Source organism: Myotis daubentonii, chromosome 9, assembly GCF_963259705.1.
Source record: "Myotis daubentonii chromosome 9, mMyoDau2.1, whole genome shotgun sequence".
Lineage (NCBI taxonomy): Eukaryota > Metazoa > Chordata > Mammalia > Chiroptera > Vespertilionidae > Myotis > Myotis daubentonii.
Genome location: NC_081848.1, coordinates 43490425 through 43501757, shown reverse-complemented (window position 1 = coordinate 43501757; position 11333 = coordinate 43490425). Strand labels below are relative to the sequence as shown.

At 48.0% G+C, this 11333-nt stretch overlaps 1 protein-coding gene across 1 annotated transcript; it reads left to right on the top strand.

Moving 5' to 3' along the window:
* The first annotated feature begins 5443 nt into the window (after positions 1–5443).
* Positions 5444–11332, top strand: CHRNA10 (cholinergic receptor nicotinic alpha 10 subunit). The gene is made up of 5 exons (XM_059708573.1): positions 5444–5759; positions 7666–7811; positions 8209–8363; positions 9334–9866; positions 10803–11332. Exons 1-5 carry the CDS (start codon positions 5531–5533, stop codon positions 11258–11260), a joined length of 1521 nt encoding a protein of 506 aa, XP_059564556.1. The 5' UTR covers positions 5444–5530; the 3' UTR covers positions 11261–11332.
* The last annotated feature ends 1 nt before the right edge of the window (position 11333 follows it).

The following is an 11333-nucleotide window of genomic DNA, read 5'->3' as shown; positions in this document are numbered from 1 at the left end:
TGGCGTGAGGGTCAATTAGCATATTCCCTCTATATTAGATAGGATTACAAACACACACCTAATGACAAGACTAGCAAAATATATGATGCAAAAGACAACTGAAGTGAGAAACAGCTCTACAATAATAGTTGGAGATTGTAATACTCCACTCTCGTTAATGGATAGAACAACCAGACAGAAGTAAGGAAATAGATGACTTAACACACAAAAAACAACTATAATAGCCCTATTATAAAGAATACTTTACCCAGCACTACCATACATTCTTTTCAGGTCGTCCACACCTTTGGGAACCCCTGGACCTGCTGGGGTTGGACCCCAACAACATAGGACATTTTCCAGGTTAGGCCACAAATGAAGTATCAATAGATTTTTAAGACGTAATTATACAAAACATGTCTGAACACAATAGGATGAAGTTAGAAATCAACAACAGAAGTAAAACTGGAACATTCACACATTTGTAGAAATTAAACAACATATTCAACCAATGGAACAAAGCCAAATCCACAAGAAGAATTAGAAAAAACAAAGATGAGCAAAACAAAGTGAAAATGGTATTAAGGGAGAAATTTAGAGCTACGAATGCTTACATTAAAAAACAAGAATGGCCGAAACCGGTTTGGCTCAGTGGATAGAGCGTCGGCCTGCGGACTGAGGGGTCCCAGGTTCGATTCCGGTCAAGGGCATGTACCTGGGTTGCGGGCACATCCCCAGTAGGAGATGTGCAGGAGGCAGCTGATCGATGTTTCTCTCTCATCGATGTTTCTAACTCTCTATCTCTCTCCCTTCCTCTCTGTAAAAATTCAATAAAATATATTTAAAAAAAAAAAAACAAGAATGAGCCCTGGCCAGTGGATAGAACTTCAGCCTGTGGACTGAAGGGTTGATCCCCAGTAGGGGGCGTGCAGGAGGCAGCTGATTGGTGATTCTCTCATCATTGATGTTTTTCTCCCTCTCCCTCTCCCTTCCCCTCTGAAATCAATAAAAATATATTAAGAAAAAAAAAAAGAATGAGTTCAAATCAACAAGCTAACTACAACTTCAGGAACCAGAAAAAGAACAGACTAAAACCAAAGCTAACAGGAAGTAGGAAACAATAAAGATTAGGAAAGAGATTAGGAAAACAATTGTAAAAAATAAATGAAACTATAAATTGGTTCTTTGCAAAGATCAACAAAATTGGCAAACCTTTTGCAAGACAAACTAAGAAACCAAAGACTCAAATTTCTAAAATGAGAAAGTGGGGAATTTACTACTGGTTGTGCAGGAATATAAGAACACTGTACATCAACAAATTAGATAACTTAGATGAAATAGACAAATTCCTAGAACACAACTATCAAGACTGCATCATGAAGAAACAAAGTCTGAGTAGACCTATAACTAGTAAGGAAATTGAATCAGTAATTTAAAAATCTGATAAAAGCCCAGGACCTAATGTCTTATGAATTGTACCAAACATTTAAAGAATTATTTACCAATACTCAAATTTTACCAAAACAAAAAATTAAAGAGGTAACACTTCATAGCTCATCTTATGAGGCCGCATAACCCTGATACCAAAGCCAGACAAAAAACACATTAAAAGAAGAAACTACAGGCCAATACATTTTATAAATATTGATGCCAAAAATCCCCAACAAACTACTCAAAAACCGAATTCAGTAGCATATTAAAAGGATTACATACCAAGTGGGATTTAATCCTGGAATGCAAGAATGGCTCACCATGTGGAAATTGATCAATGTCATAAACCACATTAACAATAAAAGTACGTGATGATCTCGCAAAAAAAAGCATTTGGCAAAATTGAACATTCTTTCATGATTTAAAAAAAAAGAAGTCCAATAAACTAGGAATAGAAAGAAACTACTTGAGCATAATAACAGCCAACCAGCAACAAGCATTCTCAGTGGTGAAGTAAAAGTGTTTTCTAAGATCAGGACCAAGGCAAGGATGTCTGCTTTTACCACTTCCATTCAATATAGTAGTGGAAGTTCTAGCCAGGGCAATTAGGCAAGGAAGACAACAAACATCCAAATTGAAAAATAATTAAAATTTATCTCTGTTGCCCTAACTGGGTTGGCTCAGTGGCTAGACGGAGCATCGGCCTGCGGACTGAATGTACCTTGGTTGCGGGCACATCCCCAGTAGTGATTGTGCAGGAGGCAGCTGATTGATGTTTCTCTCTCATTGATGTTTCTAACTCTCTATCCCTCTCCCTTCCTCTCTGTAAAAAATCAATAAAATACATTTAAAAATTTAAAAAAAGTGTAGAGTCTGAGATTTAAAAAAAAAATTACCTGTTTGCAGGTGATATGATCTTTTATGTAGAAAACTAAAGATTCCACAAAAACAAAAAACTGCATTGTTAGAACTAATACAGAGTGAACCCCCAAAAATGTATACACACACTTTGAATAATTATAAAGGCAGTGTTTATTAAAATGTATTTCATTTTCAAAATTGAGCTATCAGCTGTTAAAGTGTGTATACATTTTTTTGGGGGGGGGGACATCCTGTATCATTAGATGAATTCATCAAAGTAGCAAGATATAAAATTACACAAAATTCAGTTGCATTTCTATACACTAACAATGAAAAGGAAGTTAGGAAAACAATTCTATTTACAATAGCTTCAAAAAACAATAAAATTGAACTAAACCAAGTAGTCAAAAGACATGTATACTGAAAATTATAAAACATTAAAGACACAAATGGAAAGACATCCCATGCTCATGAATTGGAATATTTAATACTAAGATGTCCATACTATCCAAAGCAATCTACAGATTTAATGCAATTCCTAACAAAACCCCAGCAGCAGTATTTTTCTCTCTCAAAAATAGAAAAACTCTCCTTTTGGACATGGGGATGGGCATCAGCCGGGTGGAACCGCTGCTAAGCTCATCCTCTGATAGGGGAGAAAAAAAAAAAATAGAAAAACTCATCCTAAAATGCATGTGGAATCTCAAGAGATCCTGAATAGCCAAAACAATTTTGTAAAAGAACAAGTATGGAGACACACTTTCTGATGTCAAAACTTAACTACAAAGCCATAGTAATCAAAAGAGTGCAGCACTGCCCTAGCCAGTTTGGCTCAGTGGATAAAGTGTCGGTGTGTGGACTGAAGGGTCCCAGGTTTAATTCCGGTCAAGGGCACATGCCCGGGTCTTTGGCTTTATTCCCAGTTTGGGATGTGCAGGAGGTAACTGATCAATGATTCTCATCATTGACGTTTCTATCTCTCCCTTCCTCTCTGAAATCAATAAAAAAATATATTTTTAAAAAACGTGCAGTACTGACATACAGACAACCATGTACACTAGGTATAGAATAGAAAACCCAGGAATAAACCCTCACATACATGGTTAAGTAATTTTTGACAAGGGTGCCAAGACCATTCAATGGAGGAAAGGACAGTCTTCTCAACAAATGGTGTTGGGGAAACTGGAACCCACAGGCAAAGAACTGAAGTTGGACTGTTTTATCTAACACCATATACAAAAATTAAGTCAAAATCAATCAAAGACTTAAATGTAAGACTTAAAACTATAAAAGTCTTAGAAGGAAATATAGGGCAAAAGCTTCCCCACATTACATTTGGCAATGATTTCTTGGATATGACGTTAAAGGTGAAGGTAACAAAAGAAAAAATAGCAAATGGGACTGCTAGAAAATTTTAAGTTTGTTCATCAAAAGTCCATTGAACCCTGGCCGGTGTCTCTCAGTGGTTAGAGTGTCAGCCTGCACACCAAAGGGTCATGAGTTCAGTTCCCTGTCAAGGGCACGTATCTGGGTTGCAGGTTCATGCAGGAGGCAACCAATCGATGTGTCTCTCTCACATTGATGTTAGAAATTAATCAACATATTCAACCAATGGAACAAAGACAAATCCACAAGGGAAATTAGAATCCATGGAAAAAATATCCTCTGTGTGGATTAACAAACAAACAAACCAATCAACTGAGTAGGCTCTAGGCTGGGTAGCTCAGTTTGGTTAGATCATCGTACCGATATATCAAGGTTGTGGGTTCAATCTCCAGTCAGGGCACATTCAACAAGCAACCAATGAATGCATAAATAAGTGCAACAAAAAAGTCGAAGTTTCTCTTTCTCGCCCCCTTCCTCTCTCTCTCTCTCTAAAATCAATCAAATAATAATTTAATTAAAAGTCAATTGAGTTAAAGGCAACCCAGAGAATGGGAGAAAATATTTGTAAATTATGTATCTGGTAAGCGATTAATATCTAGAATACATAGAGAAGACTTAGAACTCAACAACAAAAGAAGAACCCAAATAAAAAACAAAGGATCTGAGTAGACATTTCTCCAAAGATATAGAAATGGCCAATAAGCACATGAAAAGATGTTCAACATCGCTAATCATTAGGGAAATGCAAATCAAAACCACAGTGAGCCGGGCTTGCATGGCTAAGTGGTTGAGTGTTGACCTATGAACCAAGAAGTCAGGGTTCAATTTCCAGTCGGCTTGATCCCCAGTGGGGCATGCAAGAGGCAGCCAATCAGTGATTCTCTCTCGTCATTGATGTTTCACTCTCCCCCTCTCCTTTCCTCTCTGAAATCAATAAAATATATATATATATATATATATATATATATATATATATATATATATATATATATATATATATATTTTAAAAGCAGAGCTGAAAGTGACTCTACCAGTAAAGTCTGTGTTTTTCCTGGCTCACGGTGTTTGGGCAGAAGAGAACACTGAAGCTCGGACTGGGATGGCTGTGGAGACTCAGAGGTGAGGAAGTGGGCTGCATTTCCTACTCTGTGTTGCCACCTGGAGCAGCATACAGCTCAGCACCATTCCCAGCAGGAATGGAGAGTTTGCCTGGCACCAACCACCCGGACAGATTTGTTTAGTACCTCTGAATGTCAGAGCTGGGAGTAGAGTTACCATCCATAAGTTCTGGCCCTTAACACCCTTAAGCCCCAGTGTCCTACGGATCCTAAACCTGGCATTTCTCTACCCTCAACCCCTTCAGGCTGGGCCTAAGCAGAGCCTGGGTGCTGCCTTACAGAACTTGAATAATTCAGGTCCCAGTGGCCTGACGTATCAGTTTCAGTTTCTCTATTCCCTTGCACAGGTGTAATTAAGCTAATGAAAAGGGCCCAGAGGAGAGGCCTGCTGTCCTGTGCCTCCGAGGGATCAGGACTGATGGAGTCCCTGACCCTGATGGAGAATGCACCAGGCTCATCCAGAGCCCAGGTATGGGGAACGGAAGCAGGGAGTCAGGGGGGCTAAGATAGAAGGAGGAGAAAAGAAGAGAGTGAAAAGAGGAAGATCTGAGTCAGAGAAGCCAAGAGAGACCAAGAAAGAGTTACAGAGAAATAGACAGAAGGAAACAGAGCCAGGGAAGCTGAGTGTGAGGTAAAGGGAGTGGGAGGGGCAGAGGAAAGGGCAGAGGCAGAGGCCAGAAGAGCAAAGGTCCAGCAGAGAAGGAGAAGTACTAAAATCCAAGGACAAGTACAAAAAAGGAGAGTCAGATAACCAGATGGGCTGCAGCGCTCCCCAGTGGGTAGCTGGACCCACCAAAGATCTTCCTTCTGACTTCCAGGTGTTGTCCACACCATCCTTGCTAGCAGGCCCTGATGCTGCCCTAGGTCGAGCGAGGAGGCTCACACCCAGGGACCTGCCCCGCAGGGCCATGGGGCCCAGGAGCCACTGCCTTGGCCTCTCCAGACTGGGCCTTCTGTTCCTGTTCCTGCTCCCACTCCTTCCAGGTATGAAGCTCAGTAAACCAGGCCTGGCCTCTCTGGGTGTTGCTGCTGTTCTTGTCCTCTCCAAATATCTCTCTTTTCATTTCTCTCTGCAGTTACCTATGCAGGAGAACAAGCGGTCGGGGGAGTGTGGAGGAGGGGGTGCAGAAAAGGGTGAGAGATTTGCCTGACTGGGGTGGGTGAGGTGAGAAGGAAGCTTCCAGAGATAGGACTGGAAAAACTAGGGGCCCTTGAAGGCCAGGCTGAGTTGGGGCTTTATTCAGTAGGCAATGAGGAGCCATTGAATGGTTTTAAGCAGTTACTGGCCTGGTCAGATCTGTGTGTTCAAAGCTTGATCTCACCTGGCTGGTGTGGTTCAGTTGGTTGAGCATCCTCCCATGTCCCTAGGTGTTGCCGGTTCATTTCCAGACAAGGCACATGCCTGGTTTCAGCTTGATCCTCAGGGTGGAGGGAGGGAGCGTGCAGGAGGTAGTCAATCGATGTTTCTCTCATCAATGTTTCCCACTCTCTCTCTCTCCCTTCCCCTATCTCTAAAATCAATTTTTAAAATATATTAAAGCCCAGCCGGTGTGGCTCAGTGGTTGAGCTTCAACCTATGAACCAGGAGGTCACAGTTTGATTCCCAGTCAAGGCACATGCCCGGGTGGCGGGCTCGATCCCCAGTGTGGGGCATGTAGGAGGCAGCCAATCAATGATTCTCTCCCATCGTTGATTTTTCTATTTTTCCCTCCCTCTCCCTTCCTCTCTGAAATCAATAAAAATATATGTATTTTTTAAAAACTTGTATGCTAAAATCCTCAACAAAATATTAGCAAATCGCATCCAACAAAACATTAAAAAGATCATACACTATGAACAAGTGGGATTTATTCTGGGGATGCAGGCTGGTACAATATCTGTAAATCAATAAACGTATACATCAGATAAATTGAAAGACAAAAAATAGCTTGATCTCTCAGAAATGTCGAGGAAGATTAGAGAGGCTGGGCCTGAGACCAGAGGGAGCAGTGAGGTGGTTGCTGCTGCTGTGGTCCATGAGAGGGGGGATGAGGCCTGAGCTGAAGAGGCGATTTAACATTCAAGAGATGTTCAGCAGTGTGACTGACAGGATTTGGGTATTGGTTGGTTTGCAGGGGTAAACGACAGGAGGAGGGAGAGTGGTAATTCCTAGGTTTCCACCTGAGGTCACTGGGGGGTGCTGTTTGCTGAGATGGGAACATCAAACAAGGAGCAGGTTTCAGAGCAGGGGGGAAGGAAATGAACTCCTGTTTTGACCTAGAGAGTTTAAGGTGCCTACAGGACATTCAAGAGTGGGTTGTTGTTTATATGCATCTGGAGCTCAGGGGACCGGAGAAAAAGGAGAGGAGGGTCACCAACGGGATTCTGAGAAGCAATACTTAAGTCAGGAACTAAGGACAATATGGTGTGTCACAAAAGCCTAGGGATGGGGTGTGTTTTTAGGTGGGACTGGCCTACAGTGTCAGAAGCCTTGAAGAAATTAACTGAAGTGCAACAGGAGGAGTGGAGGCAGGTTTGAGAAACTGGAGGGGGCTGGGCAAGGGGGTTCAGATGCCTGGGTGAGAGCTGGCACTCTTGTGGCCTATATAGGCCCTTCTAGCATTTGTGGCAAGGCAGACAAAATCCAGGTCCTTGGGAAGGGAAAGGCAGGGAAGAAACCCATCAGCCTTGCTTCAGAAAAGAGTATCAGTTCACTCCACCTACTTCACCCCATTCATCCCTGGAGGCAGGCCAGGGAAGAACTAGAGTCACAGCCTGGGGACAGAGGGCAGCCATCAGGAGGACCAGTCAGACCACTGTGAGAGTGGAGGTGACAGCCCCAGGCTTGTGGAGGTGCAGGGTGTGAGCAGAGGCTCCTGCACTAGAGTAAACCTTCTTGCTTGTCCCCCAGGATGCTTGGGAGCTGAGGGCAGGCTGGCTCACAAGCTGTTCCGTGACCTTTTTGCCAACTATACAAGTGCCCTGAGACCTGTGGCGGATACAGACCAGACTCTGAACGTGACCCTGGAGGTGACATTGTCCCAGATCATTGACATGGTACATTGTGGTTGTACAACTGTAGAATGTGCTGGTGACAGTGTCAAGGAATTTGGGGGTGGGGGACTGGGATGATTCACCAAACAACTATTTTCTGTAAACACTAATATTAACAATAACAGCTACTAACCTGGATACTGTTAGGTGCCCACAGTGTGCCCAAAACTTTGCACCCTTGAATCCTGCCCAGCAGGGATTATCACCCATATAACTGCTAAGGAAGCTGAGGCCCAGAGAAGAACCTGCCAAGGTCACAACAAGGCCTGGGTGGGAACAGGGCTGTACGGCCAAGTTGGGTTTGTGGGCACTGACTAGAGCTCTGTAGGTGAGTTGCACACACGGGGAAGGATATGCATGCACATGTGTCCACATCTGTGCCCATTCCCTGCCCAACTAGGATGAGCGCAACCAGGTGCTGACCCTATACCTGTGGATCCGACAGGAGTGGACAGATGCCTACTTACGATGGGACCCCGATGACTATGGTGGCCTGGATGCCATCCGCATCCCCAGCAGCCTAGTGTGGCGGCCAGACATCGTACTCTATAACAAGTACTGCCTGCCTGGGCCCCTCCCCTCTCCTAGCCCTCCCTGGAGTTGCCCTTGGTTCCGGGTAGGCACTTATCCCTCATTCCCCCACCTAACTAGTTGCTATGCTGCCCTGGAAGCTGTCCCCCAGGACCCTTCCAATCTGGCAGGAAGGTGTTGGCAGTGGTGGCTACATGACTCAGTGGGCTTCCTCACAGCCCCGCACCGCCCCTCCATGGCATCCCCACTTGAGGCTGTCCCAAGGCAACCGGCTGAATGTTTTCCGGGAACCCACTGTGCGGTCCAGGCCAGTTCTGTATCTCTGGCAGAGAGGGTTCAGGGGCACCAGTGCTCTTCATGGCACACTCCTCCCTTCCAGGCTGGCTCTGAGTTCCAGGGCTCCCCAGAGGCCTGCCTAGGGCCCTCTGGGGCATCCCCTTATGCTGCCTAAGCCAGTTCTGTTTCTTGTTTTTATTTTTTATTGATTTCAGGGAGGAAGGAAGAGGGAAAGAGATAGAAACATCAATGATGAGAGAACCATTGATGCCTCCCTCATGCCCCACAGGGATCCAACCCACAACCCTGACCAGGAATCAACCCTGCCCTCTGGGTTCATAGGTCGATGCTCAACCATTGAGCACCCTGGCCCGGCCAGTTCTGTTTTCCGGACAACACATGGCTCTGCGTATTCCCCAGGGGCCCCTCCACAATCTGAGCAGATGGCACCCAAGAGAGGTCACTGTGCCACCACGTGCCAACTTTTGCAGAGGACTTTCCTGCCGCCCTGGGCTAGATCAGTATCCTTTCTGGGCCCTCAGGTGCTGCCCCTTCCAGGCCTCCAAAAGCACCCAGGGCCTCCCCAGGGCACAATCTATCCTCCCTGCAGGGGCACTGTGGCCTAGGACGCCTGTCCTGGGGTGGCCCGGGCCACTGCCTCAGGGAGCCCCTCTTCCCCTCCCCTCCTCCCCCCAACCCCATCCTCCGCCTCCCACAGGGCAGACGCGCAGCCTCCAGCCTCCGCCAGCACCAACGTGGTGCTGCGGCACGACGGCGCCGTGCGCTGGGACGCGCCGGCCATCACGCGCAGCTCGTGCCGCGTGGACGTGTCCGCCTTCCCGTTCGACTCGCAGCGCTGCGGCCTGACCTTCGGCTCCTGGACGCACGGCGGGCACCAGCTGGACGTGCGGGCGCGCGGCGGCGGCGCCAGCCTGGCCGACTTCGTGGAGAACGTGGAGTGGCGCGTGCTGGGCATGCCGGCGCGGCGGCGCGTGCTCACCTACGGCTGCTGCTCGGAGCCCTACCCCGACGTGACCTTCACGCTGCTGCTGCGCCGCCGCGCCGCCGCCTACGTGTGCAACCTGCTGCTGCCCTGCGTGCTCATCTCGCTGCTCGCGCCGCTCGCCTTCCACCTGCCCGCGGACTCGGGCGAGAAGGTGTCGCTGGGCGTCACGGTGCTGCTGGCGCTCACGGTCTTCCAGCTGATCCTGGCCGAGAGCATGCCGCCGGCCGAGAGCGTGCCGCTCATCGGTGAGTGGGGGAGGGCCCGGCGGGGGTGGGGGTGAGGGAAAGAGCCGTCCCCTCCGAGACAATGGCCCCCCTTCTCCACTCCGGCGGATGCGTGCGGGTCCCCACCAGTGCGGGGACGGGGCTCGGGTCGCCGGAGTGGCCCCGCTTCAGTGTGTGAGGGGGTCGTCCTGGGAGCACGGAGGGGAAAGGAGGAAGCCCCTTCCAGGAGGACACCTTCCCTTACAGCAGTGGTTCTCAACCTTGGCTGTACGTTAGAATCACCTGGGAATCTTTTTAAAATCCTGGTTTCTGGCCCTCGTCCTCCGGAAATTCTGTTTCTTTTGTTATGGGGTGAGGCCACGTTAGTAACAAAGAAACAGAATTTCCGGAGGATGAGGCCCAGAAATCAGGATTTTAAAAAGATTCCCAGGTGATTCTAATGCGCAGCCAAGGTTTCGAACCACTGCCTTACAGGAGGGGGCAGAGGAAAGAGTCTTTTCTCAAGAACCTGATGGAGGGAGGTCACTGCCCCCAGCGTCATAATGACAAGCCAAGTGTCCTGAGTGTTCACTGTGCCAAGCACTGTGCTAAGCAGTGGACCTTCAATAACCCAGGGAAGCATCTCCACAGACCGACAGGCAGGTTCTGTTGAATGCCCCCCTGTACTGAAAGGGTCCGTCACTGGCCCCATGTCATGGCATAACCGTTAGAGAGGTGACTTGTGGGTAAACGCAGCCTCCAGCAGTGAGGGGGGAAATCAGCAGCACTTAGCTTCTGAGAACCCACTTGTGGGAATGCGGATTGGGGAGCCTTGGCCCTTACCTCCTTCCTTTTTCATCCACTGGGCTTGGAGGGCCCGACAGCCTCTTGGTGGGTTCCTGTTCATGCTGAGGGGGCTCAGCTGAGGGGGCCCCCTGAGCTCTTTTTCTGGGCCCCAGCTCGCTCTGTCTTTTGCAGGGAAGTACTACATGGCCACCATGACCATGATCACCTTCTCCACAGCGCTCACTATCCTTATCATGAACTTGCATTACTGTGGTCCCAGTGCCCGTCCAGTGCCGGCCTGGGCTCGGGCCTTCCTACTGGGATACCTGGCACGGGGCCTGTGCGTGCGAGAACGAGGGGAGCCCTGTGGGAAGTCCAGACGGCACGAGTCACCCCCCAGTCCCCAGCCTCCTGAGGGAGGGGCTGGCCCCCCAGCGGGCCCTTGCCATGAGCCCCGGTGTCTGTGCCATCAGGAAGAGCTGCTGCACCACGTAGCCACCATTGCTAACACCTTCCGCAGCCACCGGGCTGCCCAGCACCGCCACGAGGACTGGAAGCGCCTGGCCCGTGTGATGGATCGCTTCTTCCTGGGCATGTTCTTCTCCATGGCCCTGGTCATGAGCCTCCTGGTGCTCGTGCAGGCGCTGTGAATCGGGGCCTGCTGCAGCCACAGCAATGCGGCAGGCGTGGGAAGACCAGGTGGCTGCTGGCCCTCAGATAGGC